Source organism: Equus asinus, chromosome 2, assembly GCF_041296235.1.
Source record: "Equus asinus isolate D_3611 breed Donkey chromosome 2, EquAss-T2T_v2, whole genome shotgun sequence".
Classification (NCBI taxonomy): Eukaryota; Metazoa; Chordata; class Mammalia; order Perissodactyla; family Equidae; genus Equus; species Equus asinus.
The window spans coordinates 101,832,715-101,851,215 of NC_091791.1; the positions used below are offsets into that span (position 1 = coordinate 101,832,715).

At 43.1% G+C, this 18,501-nt stretch overlaps 1 protein-coding gene across 8 annotated transcripts in view; it reads left to right on the forward strand.

The window, feature by feature from the left end:
* Nucleotides 1-18,501, forward strand: part of NTRK3 (neurotrophic receptor tyrosine kinase 3) — a 367,286-nt gene that overhangs the window by 245,260 nt on the left and 103,525 nt on the right. For 2 of the 8 annotated variants that reach the window (XM_070495638.1, XM_044761574.2), the window contains one exon: nucleotides 17,696-17,830. The exons of the other annotated variants lie outside the window; for them this stretch is intronic. In XM_070495638.1, the coding sequence (XP_070351739.1) occupies nucleotides 17,696-17,830 (135 nt within the window). The remainder of the gene's footprint in view (nucleotides 1-17,695; nucleotides 17,831-18,501) is intronic. 8 annotated transcript variants of the gene reach the window in all.

An 18,501-nucleotide genomic window follows, 5' to 3' on the forward strand; every position in this document is an offset into this window, starting at 1 on the left:
GTTGGTTAAAATATCCTTTGATGTAAGTCAGTGGCTTCATGCCCACACCCACTTCACGAAGTGGGCGGGTGGGTGAAAGAGAGAAGCTTTCAGAGCACCCACAGGAGCCTTGTCCTACTCTGGGGAGACCCAGGCACTGCCTGGAAATGGGGAGCCTTTGGGGAACTCCATTGCTGAGGACGGGTGGAATTGTCTTCTCCCATCCCAGTACATCCCACCTGGGGCCTTCCTGGTCAGCTTTTGCAGCCAGCAATGCCTTTCCTATCCCACCCCCACTCCCTGCTCAGGCTTTTCCTCCCAGGCTTATTGGAACTTGATCATGTGAGGCAGTAAATCATTGATGTCCAGAACAAATCCCATTTGACGTTTTTATTTTGACTCTTCTGGGGGCCTTTAATTAGCAGGATTGCAGCGCCAGAGATTGCTCCGATGGAATCTGTATTGCTCTTGGTTGGCATGATGGCTATTGAAGGTTCTCCGGTTTCTGTTTCTGGTCATCTAGGAAAGACTCTGATTAAAAGTGATTAAACCCCTTAATAAGGTATAATAAAGGGTGGTTGGCAGTGAATTTATATGGATTAAAAAAATGCATCAGAACAACTCACTCCCAAGAGTCCAGTAGGCGTTGTTTGCAACCCTGGCTCCTACACAGCCGTGGCACACACTGCCACTGTGTAGGCATCCTCTGCTGGCATGGCCGCTACCCCACAGCTCATGCAGTCAAGGTGTCTTTGACCATATGGCCTACAGCCATGGCACACACATGTGCAGTAGGCAGCCATGATGTTCTCAGTCCTGTTAATGGTCCATGGCTTGGGGAAACATCAGAATATGTGATGGCTGAAGCCAGAACTCTAGTTAGCATCAGGTGCCCCGATTTTCCCAGGTCCTGAAGTACAGGTTGTAGCGAAATCCCCTATTGTTATAGAATACACTGAGCGGTGGCTCTCAACTGGGGTGATTCTGCCTCCCAGGGGACATTTGGGAATGTCTGGGGACATTTTTGGATGTCCCAATGAGGGGGGATGCTAGTGGAATCTCATAGGTAGAGGGATGCTGCTAAATATCTTAAAATGCATGAGACAGCTCCCCACAATCAAGAATTATCTGACCCCAAATGTCAATAGTGTTGAAGCTAAGAAATCCTGCACTTTAACTTTCAAAGCAGACTCCCATGATACCTTGTTTAAAGCTCATAATGGCCTGGTGAGGGAGAAGGTACAAAAGTTTTATCTCCATTTTACAGATTGAAAAACTGAAGCTTAGGGAGGTAATGGCCCTGCTCTGTCCCAATGGGCCAGGCCATCTGATGGATCATCTAGTTCTCAGTCTGCTGCCACTTGTACAGACGCATGGGTTGATGTGAACTTTGGGGTCTCTACAAGTGTCCAAAAGGGGTATAAGTTTCATCTAAGAGCTTATGGCACATCTCTGCAGAAACCATTACCCCAGGTTTCTTATGTAAGAAAGATACCCCAATTTCCTATCTTCCTCCTGGGTTTCAAAGAACACATATCCATCAAAAGTACTGGATGGTAAGATAATGGTAAGACTTGATCACACTTGATATTTGGGAAGGAGTAAGGTCTTTACAGTGGGTGAAACATGATTATTTGCACAATCTGATACCAGTTCACACATTCAAATGCTTTGTGGGCCCATGGTTTGTTGTGACAATGGGGGGGGGTGGTTTGCAGTTGAGAGCACATGATCTGCCAAAAATCATCATATAAAAAAATCATGCACTCTCAACTATCTGTGTGCCTATCTGGGTGTATATTTGTAGGTGGGGTACCTTTCAGAGCCAGTCAATTTAGTGGAATAATAAACCTAAGAAGGGTCACACAGGATGATGAAGATATAGCTGTATTCACACTCTCGTTGCCTGGGAATTTGGAAGGATTTGTAGTATCAGGTGATTCTATAACAGAGTTCAGAGCAAATCTCTTGTCGTTTTGCTGCCCTGTCTCTCTTCCTAGGGCATGTCTGGCTGCGTCACTGCACGTTGCTGGTGGGTCACGTTTGGAATTAGGATCTAATTCATGCTGCTTATGGCCAGGCACTGAGCTGTGCATTTCACCTACATATCTGTAGCCCCTCAGACCTCCAAGAGAAATGTGATTGTCCCCATTATACAGCGGAAAGACTGAGCTCAGGGGCTGACGTCACTTGTGCGTGGTCCACACCTGGGTGATGGCGGAACTAGAAGTGAAATGTAGGATTTGCTCCTTCCGCTTTATCTGTTCCCATGTCAAACAGTCACAGCGATTAAACCTTACTCTTTTCTCCTTACTCAAGAAAGACTGTCTCCTCCTCATTTGCAGAAGAGGAAACAGGGCCATCAAGGCGTTGAATGAGTTGACTATGGTAACAGTCTAAAATCTAGAAATTATATCTCCTGTCTCCTAAGGCAGCCAGTGTGCTTAGAGGGGTAAGAGACCCAGGGAAATCCCCAAAAAATTCATCCCCACACAAGAAACTTCCTTAAATAAGTTGACCTAACATCACTGTCAGTCCTTCCACTAATCAAATCTAAAGCGACTCTACTGTGAACGGAGTGGACTGCAGTGCTTGGAGATGAGAATTACTCCATGTGCTGCAGTGCGTAGCGTGAAGAGCATCATTTACCGGCAAGTGTCTTGCCTTGGGTCTGATGAAATACAGTCAAGGGTTTAAGTTCCTAATCCCTACTCCAAGTGTTGCCACACTCCCTTTGAGGGTTGCAGGCTGCTCTCCTGGGTATGTAACGAAAGCGTCCCACACCTGCTCTTTTTCACATGCCCCAAATTTTGCTAATGGTCCTATCATCAGTCACACTGAAGAGCCCTGGGGCTGCCCAGGCCCCACGTCCTCCCCCACCTCCCACATTTAATCAGATGCTAAGTTTCCGATTTGCATAAGCTGCCTTTGCATTTCTTTGCAGTCCATCCTCTTGGCTGTCCTTCCATGAACCCAGCCCTAGTTTATCCCTGTCCAGCCTGCTTCCATCACCCTTTAACCCAGAGGTCCACATTCTATAGCCTGTGGGCCCAATCCAATCCACCACCCGTTTTTGTATAGCTCAGGAACAAAGAATGGTTTTATTTTTAAATGGTTGGAAAGTATCAAAAGAAGAATCGTCTTTCATAACACGTGAAAATGATATGAAATTCAAATTTCAGTGTCCATAATTAAAGTTTGTGAGAACCCAGCTATGCTCATTCATGTCTCATCGTCTATGGCTGCTTTCATGCAACAACGTCAGTGTTGACTTGTTGCAACAGAGACCATATGGCCTGTAAAGCCAGAAATATTTCTTATCTGGCCCTTAACGGAAGAAACTTGCAGGCCCCTGCCTTACCTAGTCCAACCACCACTGGTCCCCTGTTTCAAATCCTTCCAGACTCAGTCATTGACCAAATTCCTGAAGGTCCTTCATCATCAGACCCAAGCTAATCGTCTCCACTTATTTCCCAGTAGGAACTCTTTACTCTCCCTCGGATGTATCTCGTACCTTCCCACCAAGACCATCATTCAAGTGGTTCTTTCTGCTGGGAATAACTTTTCCTTTCCATCTTTTTAGAAATCTTCTCTCTCCTTCAAGCCTCACAGCAAATGCCACCTGCTCTGAGGAGGTTGTCTCCCATCATAGTTAACTCCTGGGAAGGCCCTACCACTCTTGGATGCTGCTTTCATGACCCCAGGTCCTTTCTGTTACAGCTGGCTGTTTCAACCGAGGTCATAGGGCCCTAACTAGGGGTGAGGTCCCTAAGGGCAGAGGTGCCCCACGCCCTCTAGCACAGAGTTGGTGAGTGCAGCCTGTGTCTGCCTGCACCAGGGGCTCCCAGGGCTCCCTGAGACTGCCCTCTCGGGTGGGTAATTCTGTAAATTTATAGGACTTTCGTTATTCCAAACCTACGTGACAATGTTTTGAAAGTGGGAAACAGAATTCAACATTGGGAAATTGATTTTTAACGTTAAGTAGGAGGGTCATTGTCATGCGTTGACGCATCATTTAATCTAAATCTTTCATCCATGTATCCACCCATGCCATATCTTTTCATCCATCAATCTATCTTTATCTATCTATCTATCAGTTTTCATCCATCTGTCCATCACTTCATACCAGTCCCCACTTCTAAATTCTCTCCACAGTACAGCTCCACTACTGTCACTTGGTTTGGGATGCCCCATGCCTATGACATTACTCATAAGTAGCCCCCCGACACTGTTTTCCTGACCTCCCTGCTGAGCTGGGTCCTCATTGTCCCCTTCCTCCTGCTTTGTTTTCCAGCCAAATTATACTCTGCTTTTCTAAAAAAAAAACAAATCCTGTTTTTAGTTTGCTGGGGCTGCTGTAACAAAGTACCTCACAGTAGGTGACTTGGAACAGTAGAAACTTATTGTCTCACAGTTCTGGAGGCCAGGAATTCAAGATCAAGATGTCAACAGGGCCACGTGCCCTCTGAAGGCACTAGGGGAGGGTCTGCTGCATGTGTCTCTCCTGGGTTCTGGCCCTTTGCTGGCAATCTTGGACGTTTCTTTTGGACGCCTCACGTCAATCTCTGCCTTCATGTTCACATGGCATTCTCAGTGCATGTGTGTGTCTATCTATGTGCCCAGATTTCCCCTTGTTATAAGGACACAGTCATATTGGTTTAGGGCCTACCCTAATGACATCGTCTTAAATTGATCATCTGCAAAGATATTTTTTCCAAGTAAGGTCACATTCTGAAGGACTAGGATTATATTTTGGGGGGACACAAATCACCCCACAAAAATCCCCCGTTTACTGTACTTTGTCCATGCTGCTCCCACCGCTTGCAATGCCCCCCATGCATTTCTGCTCAGTGACAATCTGTCCCACCTCCTCTTTCCCCCTCATGTGTGATCACTCCTCCACTGAACTCCCACAGCTCTAGGTGAGGACCTCTCCTGACACTCACTAGAGTAGATCCCACGTTATAATCATTTGTTTTAGGACTCTAGTTGACTGTAAACTTCCAATTCCTTTTTTGTTTTTTGCTCCTGGAAGATTGATACTCAGGTGTTTGCAAAATTAAGCTTGGAAAGTAAAATTAAGCTTGCAACAGTAAGCTTGGAAAGGTGTGGCCTTTACATTCTTGACACTGGATTTTAAGCCTCTTTTAGGTAGTAATTGCGTCTTACTCATCTTGGTGTCCCTTCTCCCTTTCCCCAGCTCTGCATGTGGTGCCATGAGTACAGGAGGCAACATGTGTCAGCTGTTTGGAGATTAGGAGCACAGTGAAAGCAGGATTTGAGTCTGCATTTGCTGGTGTCTGCCACAGAGTCTGTCATTGCAAAGTGCCTGTCATTGCACTTTGTAACCCGTGCAGCATATATCTGCTGCTCTTAATCTGGCTCTTCAGCTAGACCATGACACGTCCACTGCCCAAAATGAATGAGTTTTTTTTTTTTTTATTATGTCTGTGTACAGCCATGCCTTCATCAAATTAAGGAAGTCCCCAAGAAAGGTTAGGAACGATTGCTCTTTACAAATATACGGTGGGACCCTTCTTTTCCTCTGTCTTCTTTTCATCTTTTCTTTCATCATCATCTTCAATATCTTCATCATCATCACTAATCGTTGGAAAGCAACTCATAAGTTTATATTATTTAATTGTTAGGGCCGTAAATTTAGACTATGCCAGCTACCTGATCCTGTTAGCCATACCCTGCTCTAAGAAAATCTGCTTAAAATTGATATCACCCAGGGATTTGGGCTTTATTGATTACATTTCCTGCTAGACTCCAGCCTTTGCTTTTTGCTCATCAGATCCTAGACAATATGGCCATGACCCTGAGGAAAATCAGGCACCATGGGGTGGTGGATGGACTTAAGGACTTTAGTTCTGGGAGGGCCACGTGGTCAAGTCAGGGGTAGGAGGCACTGATGTTAAGAAAACAATGTTTTTTCTTTCCTCACCTCACAGAGTTATTTTGAGGCTAACATAATTGTTAAAAGTTTTTAGAAAAAGAAATGCTTTGTAAATGCCAAGATGCTATAGTAGGACCTCGAAATAACGTGGCATATTGTTACCAGATTCACACATACACACACGAGTCATGTCACATGGTTCTAAAAGGCAAGTTTTCTATTCTCTAAAATCCTCATCTATCAGGTGGGAAATAGAGCTATTGGATCTGCTTCCTGCTTGGGTTTCAATAGAGCAGAGGGGGTAAGTGCATGGGAGCTGGGATGAGAAAGCCTGGATTCAAGATGGTTCTGCATCTCATTAACAGGGCAACTTGGCATGAATTACTGAGCATCTCTGCCCCTTTTGTTTTCTCATCCACAGACTAGGGACCATAGCAATTCTCACTTCATAGCGATGCTGTGAAGGTTAGATGAGGAAGTCCATGCACAGTACTTAGTTCATTGCCTGGGCATGTGTAACTGCTTATAGATATTGATTGTTAGGTTTTTAAAAAATGATTCTTATTGAGCAATGAAAAAGAAATACATAAAAAATTTCACTGTAGCATACATTTAAAACAGTTCCAGGTAACAGGGAAGAAGTATCCCATAGAAATTCACAATGAACTGCCAAGTGAGTTATACAGACAGTGAGATTTGAGCTGGTTATTGAAGGATTAATGGGAATTGGATGGAAAAAGTAAGTTAGGAGATAAGCATTTGGGACAACAGAATACCATGGAAGCAAGGACAGAAGCTAAAGGGTGTGAGGTATGGTCAGCTTAGAGTTTCTCTGAACTAGAGATTGTGAATAGGGGAGCAGTGAGTGACGGGGCCAGAAGTTTTGGTTGGAAACAGGGTGTGGCAAGACCAAGATAGCAGCCTAAGCCATTTGGGATTCATGCAAAGACACTTTCAAGTCACTGTTGGTTCCTGAACAGGGTGGTGTTTTGGTGAATGTGATGTTTTGGTGCTATAATTTGACAATGGTGTGTCAGATGAATCAACCTAGGCATCAGAATCAGAGGAATATGTTACAAAGCCCAAGAACAGTGGCCCTAGAATTGAGGTGGGTCATGAGGAAGCATAAACCAATGCTTGTTAACCATCTAATGTGTTTCGTGTGCCAGGCGCTGACTTGATGCTTTTCTTTTTTTTATCACCACAACACCTGTGAGATGGATAATGATATTTCCGATGAAAATGATATTTACAGAAGGGGAAATTGAGGCTCTGAGAAGTTAAATAGTTTACTTAAGGTTTTAAGGTCACACACAGCTGGTAGGTGGTAAAATAGAGATGTGAAACCCAAGTCAATCTGTCGCCAGATCTTTCTATCATACTTTGCTGAAGTGGGGATCCAGTAAAAGGATGTGTACATGAGATACTGCAAAGTAAGTATTGAAACCTGATGTTTGATTAGATAGGTGGATTTAGGAAGACATTGGCAAGAAATGAGGATGACTCCAAGAGTTTGTGCCTGGGTAATTTTAAAAGTATGGTAGTGATTTTAAAGAATTGGCCAGTCAGGAAGGAAAGTTGTTTGGGTTGGGGATTATAGAAATGTTGAGTGTGTGGTTATGATGCACAATAATGGAAATGCCAAGTAGCCAGTTGGCATTGTGAGAACAAAATTTGGAGGAGAGTTTGTGGCTTGAGTTAAAATGTTAGAAGTCATCCCCCTGGAAGTGGACATTAATGATGGACTGAAGAGGGAGATGTGGAGAGAGAAGAGCAGATGGCTAGAACTGCACATTCCCACACTTTACTGTACATAGGAATCACCTGAGCATTCTGTTAAAATGCAGATTTTTGATTCCATGGGTTTGGAGAAGAGCCTGAGATCCTTCATTTCTAACAAGTTCTCAGGTGATGCTGCTGTTGCTGGTCTGAGACTTTGGGTAGCCAGGGGTGAAAACACTGATCCTTGAGAAACCGTCATAGGTACAGGTGGAGGAAGAGAAGCCAGCAGAAAGAAGGGGAGTAAAAAGGTAGAAAGATGACTGGAGTGACACAGTGTTATAAGTGTCATGGGGGATGGGGGTGGTCAAGATGCCACATTCTGTGGAATGATCAAGGTGAAGCGGAATGGATAAAATCTGGTCATGGGGTAACTATTGGTGACTTTCAAGAGGGCAGTTTCTGTGGAAGGAATAGAACTTGGATTATGAGAAATTAAGCATTAATGATCTGTGAGATAGTGGAGGTTATAGTGGAATCAAATCATACAAAATGTTTGTACCCAAAGGAACTAAGGAAATGGGATGATAGCAAATGGTTTGGCAAAGTGGAGGACATTACTCCATCCTTTACCAGGTGAGAGACGGGGAATATGGGCATACATGGATTTGGCACATGTACACATACTAAAAGACAGAAGTGACCATATATTGATTTCTGTAGAAAGGGGAATAGAACGTGATTGATGGAAGATGCTAGAGAGACAGGAAATAATTGAAGAAGGAAGTTGGAGATAGGGTTGAAGGTACTAGTTAAGGAAACAAAGAAAATACATTTTTCTCTAATGTATAAAGAAGGAAAAATAATTGGACTGTAGTCAAGCTTGCACAGTGAGTTCATGCTTTAGTGCACCTCCTCTGCTCCAAACATATAGCAATGAAATAAAAATATAAGAACACATAGCTGGACCTAAAAACAAGATAAATAACCTGATGGACCAGAAGCAATACAGAAATGAAAGGTTGACGGGCAGAACTACATTCATTCATTGCTCCAAGTCTGGAGGCAAAATGTAAGGTCAAGAATTTATCTGTGGATGGTTTGGCAGAGTTATGTGTGCTCCAAATTGTCAGGGGATCAGACATAGAGTCACTACTTGAAGCAGTAGGCTGGGGAATGTCTTCCACATTGATGAAAAGAGTCTGAAAAAAGAATGTTGTGAACCCCTATATGACATCACAGCTAATAGGAATCTCTGAGCCCAAGGAAGTAGGGGAGATTGGATAAAGATGGAGCCTTTGAGATGATGAACTGACTTAAGCCACACAACTAGCTGAAGACTGTTCTGTTATATCCCAATGCAAATCAGTATGAAAGGGAGAAACTATTCAATAAAACCACGAGGAAAAATAGTTATATTATGACCTCATACCAGTCACAAAATAAATTGTAAATTCTAGGTGAAATTTAAAAGTAGAACTTTTTATTTTAAATAAGCTTATTCTTTTAAAATAGCATTACCCTTTAGGAGTCCTAGCCATCATTATAGGATGGGTTTGGAACTGACGTTCTAGGAATCTTGATAGGGGCAGCAATAACAACAACAACAACAACAAAAACATTAGACAGTGATAACTGAGCAAAAAAGGAACAGAAAAAAAAAAAGAAAAACCAGAAAAAACCCATCCTACTCAAAATGAACTATAATTCAAAATGATGAAATCTTTGGGGAAAAAAACAATGAAAGGGATGCTTGTTATCATGGCATTTATTCCACAAAGTTCTAGAGATCCTAACCAATGCAATAAGACAAGAAATGAAATATAAGAAGTGGAAAGATATGATAGCCAGACATGAAACATCAAAAGGTATTTATAAAGCAATTATAGAACTAATTAGAGAGTTCAACAAAATTACTAATACAAGATCAATGAACAAAAATCAATATATTCCCTAAACACCATTAGAAAAGTTAACTGAAAACAAATCATATTTACAAGAGCAAAAATGAAATAAAACGAAAAAAATGAGGTTAAAAAATATAAATGCAACAAAGGTTTTGCAACATCTTATGGAAGAATATGAAATATTAATAGTATAAAAGAAGAATGAGTAAATGAGTGTATATCTTGTTCATGAATAGGAAGAACCAGTGTAGTTAAGAAGTTGGCTCTCCCCCAAGTCTATAAATTAAGTACACTCCCAATAAAAATCTCAGCAGAGTCTTTGAAGACACTTGCTTGATAAGCTTACTGTGTAATTTTTATAGAAGAATGAAAGACAAAGAACAACTAAGGTATTTCTTTTAAAAAAGATAAAGATTGAGGGGACTTGCTCTAGTAGACAAAAAGACTTATAAAGTTACTATAATTAAGACAGAGGAGACAAATAGGTCAAAGCATAATCATTCTTTTGCACTCAGAAAACATACATGCATATGTATGTAGATATAAAAATAAATAGACAGATGGATAGATATGTGGGTCTGTGTATATTTTTGATGTGTCATTGCAAGTCAGTATGAAAGGGAGAAACTATTCAATAAAGCCACATGAGGATAAATAAAGTTATATTATTACCTCATACCAGTCGCAAAATAAATGATAAATTCTGGGTGAAATCTAAAAGCAGAACTTTTTTTTTAATAAGTTTTTTATTTTAAAATAGTTTTAGATATACAGAAAAGTTGCAACAATAGTACAGAGAACTCCCTATGCCCTTCACCCTTGTAATCATCCTATATCACCATGATACATTGTCGCAACTAAGAAACCAACTTCAGTACGTTACTATTAACCAAACTCAGTACTTAATTCAGATTTCACCAGTTTTGCCTCAAACGTCCTTTTTCTTTTCCAGAATCCCATCCAGGACACCACATTACATTTAGTTACCGTGTTTCCTTAGTGTCATCCATTCTGTGATCATTTCTCAGACTTTCCTTGTCCTTGATTACCTTGACAGTTTTGAGGAACACTGTTCAGACTTTATACAGAGCGTCTCCCAGTTTGAGCTTGTCAGATAGGGTCGTGGTTTTGGGCAAGAAGACCGCAGAGGCGAGCGCCAGCCTCATCACATCGTGTCAAGAGTATATGCTCATCACGTGACCTCACTGATGGTGCTGACCATGATCACCTGGCTGAGACGGTGTTTGCCAGGGCTCCCCACTGTAAAGTTAGGTTTCTCCCCTTGCCATACTCTTTGGAAGGAAGCTGATAAACAGCACACACGCAAGGTGGGGGGTTAAGGTCCACCTCCTTGAGTGACAAGTCTTTACATCATTTATTTGGAGTTCTTTTCTAAGGGAGATTGTTAAATGTAGTACTTTTAAAGGAAAGGAATACATCCTTTGACTTTGAGCAGGGAAAATCTTAAGATATAGATTTAAATAACATAAAGGGAAAGGTTGAATGCATTTGGCTACACTAACTTAAAAACAAATTTATATAAGATACCATATACAAGGTTAAAAGATAAACCATAGACTGAGAACAGAATTCCAATGCATGTATCCAAGACAGACTTTTCATACGGAATAAATAACAAACTTCCACAAATGGAAAAGACTAACAACATATAGATGTACACGCACATTATATATATATGTGTGTATGTATGCACGGATGTATATTATGTATATGTAATGATAATTATATATAATCTATATGCACGCATACACATTTATACATAATATATATATTACACACACATATATACATAACATGTATATATAATACATACACACAATGAGGAAAGGATATGAATAGACAGTTCACAGAACAAGAAATTTCAATCGAGATGATGTGCAACCTCAGCGGTAATCAGAGAAATGCACTTTAAAACTACAAGGAGAGAACATCTACCACTCATCAGATATTATCAGATACTGGGATACAGGGTAAGAAGTTCATCCATTTAGTGATTACAGAAATATGAGTTGGTACCATTACTTGGCGGAAACATTTAGCAATACCATGAAGGCTTTCTATACACTAAATCATAGGGATATCCTCTACACCCATTCTTCTCAAATGTTTTTCTACATCGAAATCACCTGAAGAGCTTGTTAAAATGCAGATGTGGATTCAGTGGGGGCTGAGAGTCTCCATTTCTACCAAACTCCCAGCGGATGCTGATGCTGCTGGTCCACACGCCCACACTTTAAGCAGTTACAAGCCTCTAGAGCAGAGGTCAGCGAATGGTGGCCCGTGGGCCCAGGGCCAAATCTGGCTTCCGCCTATTTTAGTCAATGAAGTTTTATTGGAGCACGTTCCTCTGTTTACATGTTGTCTGTCTGGCTGATTTCAGACTACAATGGCAGAATTTAGTAGCAACAGGGACTGTCTGATGTGTATAAAGCCTAAAATATTCACGATCTGGCCCTTTACAGGAAAAGTTTGCCAACGGCCGCCCTAGGGAAACTCTCCCGCATGCCCATAAAGAGACTTGCATAATAATATTTATTGCAACTTTTTTTGGAATAATGTTAACTGGAAATAAATGTCAGTTGGTAGAACATGAGATATTTTGTAGTATATTCACACGGTGGACTACGTCAGTTAAAATTACTGAACGAGAGGCACATGTATCAACATGGATAAATCTAGAAAACATCCCTCGTTTTAAAGTTTAAACTTAGGCAAAACAATACTATAACTTGCTTATGGATATATACCTATGTAGAAAAATTACTAAAAGATGCCTGGGATGATAATCATCTATTTCAGGACAGTGGTCACCTCTGGTGACGGATGAGAGCAGGAACAGGACCCTGCATGGACTCATGTGGGTTCATAACCAGAGGTGTAATGTATTACTTCTCTCAAAAATTTGGAAAGTAGATATCAAAATATTGTAAATTGTTAATACTGGGTGATGGGCACATAGTTTTGATATTCTGTACACTTTTCTGATATTTCAGATATTTCAAACGTTTGAAAAGTGTAGAAAGAATCAAGACAGGAAAAAGTGTGCAGAATAGAAAGACAAACATTTTGAAGTGCAGAGAGGGAATGAAGACAGAATAAAATTATTAACACCTGAGGCTCTCTCTTTTCTCAATTAACCAGGAGGAGATGTCCCAGGATTACAAATTGTTCCCCATATGGTTAATTTTTGGAATGGTAAACAGATTTTGCCATGAGACTAATTTTACTCCGTGACACATGGAGTATTTTGATTCTAAGAGGTCACTTCCTCCATGTCATTGAGTGCAAGGAATTTCCTTTTCTCTGGTTCTAACATTTGACTCCTTTAAACGAAGCTCACCTTATCATTGGGACAATCTTAGAGGTACCAACGGCAAAGCCCCTTGGGCACATCCTCCTCCTTTGGAGAGTGAGCCTTGAAATTACCCCCAGGGGAGTCGTAAGAGTCTTCAAGATTCCTTCAGGGAGGAGCCTTTCACTTTTGTCTGAGAAGCTCAGTGTCCCTGCCCTTTTATCTCATCTGGGCATGGATGCCCTCTCACTGTGACTTCCCGTGGGCATGACTCCATGAGCTGAATCACGTTTGGGGTACATTCAGCCTCAGCCCCCTCCCTCGGAGCATGTGCATGCAGCTGGAACCAGACTTGGCACGTGGACCAGTGCAGTCTTATTATTGATTTTCCCAGCAGTATTGAGACGACTTTGCAGGAAGAGGTACTGTGTACTGAACTCAGGGATCTCAATTCAACACTCTTAGCCATGAAGTATACAAGAGGGACATTTCAGTTCCAAGTACATTTCAATATTTTATAGAACCCTTATCGCATGTTTGTTTTTATAGGGATATGAGAATATTTTGGGTCAGATTGTGCCCCATGAAATATAATAGCTGTGTTAAAGAGTCCAACTGGAGGCCGCCCGGTGGGTAGTGGTTAAGTTCATGCACTCCAATTTGGTGGCCCTGGATTCACGGGTTCGGATCCCAGGCATGGACCTATACATGGCTCATCAAGCCAGGCTGTGGTGGTATCCCACATAAAATAGAGGAAGGTTGGCACAGATGTTAGCTCAGGGATAATCTTCCTCACCCCCCCACCCAAAAAAAAATGTCTGGCACTTGAGAAGATTTGGTCAAGTGCCTTACATGTGTCAAGCAATGTGGAAGGCACAGTCAGCTGATGATACAAATGCCACCTTCTCCCCCAACAGCAGTGTTGTAAATTGTCTCCAGCATATTCTCTTGTTGGGAACCTGATTTCCAAACACAAAGCACCCTAACCCATACAGTTCAGTCTGAGATATGTTTGTCCCTCTAATGTAGATTTCCAGCCCTTCTTTCTAATCATTAACATGGCCAGAGGGAGCCTAAGTTTGGTCATTATAGGGACAGTCCCTGAGGCTTGCTGAGCTGGCATTCCCTGATCTTTAGTGCACAGTTCAAAACCTGCTGGCTTTATGTTTACTGTAAAGTTTTTAACTCAGATGCTAAGATAAACCATGTATGTATTATAAATAAGCAAAGGGGCCAGGTGGAGGATAATAAGGAGTGGTGGGGCATATGGCAAACTGGAAAACACACTTCCTGTCTAAATAGAGTGGTCGCCACTTCATTCTAGCTGATTATCACTGAGTAGAAATGTTGGCCCAGCATTGCCAGAACTCTTGGATTTTCAAGGGAAGCTAGAACAGGGATATTTTAAATGTGAAATCTCTCAAGTTTTAAATGTTGGCAACTAAGTAAAAATTTTTTTAAGAAACTGAACATTTATTCTGAAAAAAAACACATCCTAGAGCCACATATGGCCTGTAGGTTAGGTTTGCAACCTCAGAATAACAGAGGAAAAGATCTGAGAGTCTTAAGCAAGCTAGTTTGTGGGCCAGGAAGCCTAGGCATTTGGGTCTCTGGCACTTGGGTTAGTGCCACCAGGCTTCTATTGAGTCCGATGGAAGGAGAAGAAAGAACTTAGATTGGAAAAAGCAATAGGCACATCAGGAGGCAAAGGTTCAGAACAGAGCAACTATAGCCATACCCTGGGGACCACTAAGACTTTTTGGTGACCTTCTTCCCATGACCTTGGAGGGGCACCATACAGGCAGGAAACAAAGCAAGAGACATCTGTGAGGGAGCTTTGCTTTACCATAATGGACTCTTTCTTGTCCTGTCTTGTTCACACAGTGGCCTAGGGAAGGGTGCTGGGGAGAGAGTTCTTCTGGGCACCAGGCTTGGCTTCCTAGGAATATTCTCAGATATTCCACACTCTTGCTATGGGTGTGGCTATGTTCTGAGTAATTGTTCTTCTCTCCAAATCCATTATTGTCTCTCTTTCATGAGGTTTATCTGTTATCCTTCCTAAGCTGAACTCCCAGAAGTAACATCAAAATGAAGGAGTCAATGTCTAGATAGAGTTGGGATTCCTTTCTTGGCAGGTCCCAATACACGCAGGGTATTATTGTGGGAGTGGTGGATGTGGCAGGCCAGTAGTGCAGAAACTGAAGCAGCCTGGGCAAGGGTTAGATGGGCATCTGCTGGAGGGGGGGAGGGCCAGATGGGGATGCTCATCTCCATAGCTAGGGAAGCTGTTGACAAGGAAAGAAAACTGGCCCTTCATCTGGGCCTTACCGAAGGAGCTAGAGCTAAAGCCCTTCTTCCCCTGGAGAATGTGCCCACCACTGCTGCCTCCATTTGACATCCATTTCAGCCTCCTTTTCCTGGATATTGATTTTCAACAAATGGAAGCCATATTACAAAGTAGTTAATTATAAGGACTTTGGGGTTACGAAGAGCTTGGGTCAATATCAGACTCTGCCATAAAGTGAACTTGGATTTTTTTTTTTTTAATATATTACTGAGACTTAGTTTTCCTACATATAAAACGCAGTTAGTGATATCAGCATTTTAAAGATACTAGGGGATCCTGAATTAACTGTAGGCAGTGCCTGGCCCTGTCACTAAGTTATATAGACCTTTGGATTCCGGAGTGATCAGTGATCCATCTGATGGTGGGACTGGTATAGCTGGGCAGTGCTTGGGGCTCCCTTCTTTAGCCCATGCCTACCTGCAGCACGGATCAAAACACTTCACCTTTTCTTACCCCTTTGGGAAAGGTAGGGAGGCTGTGTCAAGAATGCCCCCTGACTGGGGTCAGGTGCCGAGCAGGCTCCCCACTTCTGACATCTATCCTGTTTCCTCCTTCTCCTCTCACTCTCTCTCTGAACAAAGATCTGAATTGCTTTGTGCCTCTGGTTTGCTATTATTAAGCACCCATGACCTCAGCACCAGGACTCCTGTGTATTTCAACCCACTCATGAGTATAAAGTGCTTTTCTCACAGCAAATGCTATGTGAGTGCTAAGTGTTACTGTGATGTAGCAACTTTAAGATGACAAACGAAGACATTTAAAGAGGAAATGTTGGAAAATAATCCAATAGAGCTCCATTTGGTATTAGGCCGTTTATCAAGGCCATAACCTAAACCACTTTGTGGAGTTAGATAATAAAATTATAATGTCGGATAACAAAAGGAAGAAGCAGGGACCAGAAGGAAGGCCTTGTGAATCCAAAGTTGGATGAAGAGCATGTAGGCAGAAGAGGCAGGGATGTTCTTCTTCCTGCCAGGTGCTTGGAAGCGGGTGTCTCTAGACTCTCAAGACCAGAGCACAGGAGTGGGGCTGGGGTGAAAGCCCAGAGATGGAGAGATGGTTAGGATCTGGGAGATTGTCAGAAAAACAGAGAGGTTGAAGGTCTAGGCCATCTTTTATGTTGCAAGGCCATAGGAGCCCACTTCTCTTGCTGTAATGAATATTAAAGGACTTGCCCTTGAAGGTTTAACCAGGTTTTAGCTCAGTGGGATTGGCTCCCAAACTTCCCATCCAATCCTCAGCGCCTCATCTCCCCTAGCCTGCTCCTTCACAGCTTAGCTCCCCTCCCTTTCCAAAAAATGATCACAGAGTCTCTGGCTCCCTTCTCAGGAAATAGATACCTGGAGAGTCCTTGAAGACCAGGCCGTGTTCTGAGTTAGAGAGGGCCTACACGTAACTTGGTGCTGGATGAATCTGGGGAAAGCTGTTGACAGATGGAGGAAAAGGTTAGCAGTGGGGGACTGTGGGCCACTGGTGGGAGAGGCCTTCTTCGCAGGTGTATTTGCCCCTCTTTGGCCTTCCCTCTGCCCATCTGTCCCTTTCCCAGTCAGTGGCCATGGTGGTCCTGGTCTCCCCTGCCCTCCCCCCGGCAGATGCCTTTCCTTCCTGCTCCAGGGTTGTTCTGAGGAAGAGGGGGAGGAATGGAGGATCTTGGAGCTGTGCCTCTTATGCTATCAGGCTTCAACATTTAGAATCTTGGAAAGGCTCCACCTGGGAAAGAGTTCCAGAGAAAACAAACTGCAGATCCCGGCTCATATGGGAAAAGGCTCATGTTCACGGAGGCAGCTTCGGCGACCTTGGCACAGGCTTACGCAGGCTTGGCCCCTGCATTTAATGGATCTGACATGGAGCCTTCCAGGGCTCACGGATGCCACACGGCCTCCAAAGGAGATGTCACTCTCAAGCCATGGTGATATCTCTTCCATAGGAGTTGTGGTCCTTGGGTCTCCAGTGAACCAACAGCTTTTGTTGTTCTGACTGTTTACACCCCAACTAAGGCAAGAAAGATTTTAAGCGGCCAAAAACACCCTCTCGTCTCTTCCTCATTCCCCCTCGTCAAGTTATCCCTTTTGAAGATTAACTAAACTTCTTCTATGGGAGAGAAAGTGCCAGAAAGAGGGTCTGGGGACCTGTAGGGTCCTCACTCAAGTCCTAAGAATCGTCCTTCCAGTCCCAGGAATGGCATCCAGACCAGCAGTGGTGGGCACGAGTTCAGGGTGCGCTGGCCCCAAAAGGGGAAGGGAGCAAGCATGTTAGGGAAAGGGGGCATGGAGTTCATGGTGATGGCAAGTCTTTCTTCCCTGTCCCTTATACAGTTCTTTAATGACACTGTGCCATATTCAGCAGATAATGTATCTAGATTTTGTGCATAAAATAAACCAGGTGCCCCTACAAGGAAAGCAGGGTGGGTACAGAAGCTGGGAACACCTGGATCTCTGTGTCTGTGCACTTAAGAAGAATACTTCCCTACATTTTTGCGCTTGGGGCTCAATACTGACCATTAATTCCCCCATGTCTGCCTCTTCTGCCAGGGGTCTTTTCAAACATAGACAATCATGGGATATTAAACTTGAAGGACAATAGAGATCATCTAGTCCCATCAACTCACTATATATATGAGGAACCTGAGGTCCAGAGTGGGGAAGTGTCTTACCCAAGGTCACATGGTGAGTTACCTCCTTTGACGTCTTTGTATGCAGTACAGACCCCTCCCCCCACCAATGTTGATTCTTAAGATCTTAAGATCTCATTAAGTCTCCATAGGTCCCAGAAGACTGAGGGATGACTAGGCGCCCAGTGTGGGATTGGTACTAGAATCCCGTGTGTTAGAGGAGACTTCCAGGGGAGGAGGCTTCACAGGGCCTTGGGGAGGGATGTGGGAGAAGCAAGAGAAGAGCCATGGGCTGGAGAGAAACAATGGTGTCATGGACCTTCCAGGCAGGCTGCCCAGACCGAGGCCTTCCCTTCTGCCTCAGACCCAAGAGAACCCTTGTCCCAGGTTTGCACAGGGAAATGATCACAGAAACGTCTCATCTGGAAATTGAGCCTCCCCCCAAACATAATGTCATAGACAAGCGAAGTTCCCTCTGTCTCCACAAATCTGACCCCGCTCCCTGAAGAGGGAGGGCTCCCAGCATCCAAGATGACTCAACTCTGTTTTGATCATAATATGTTTGGGAAAGGAGGAAAGTCTCAATGCAACCAGTTCAATCTCCCCCCATCATGTTTCCAACATCCAGCCGCCCATTATGCCCTCCACATGTCTACACATAGTTTTCATGAAACGATAGGCTTGCTCCTGTCTTGTCTGCACACTCACACACGTAAACAAACACAC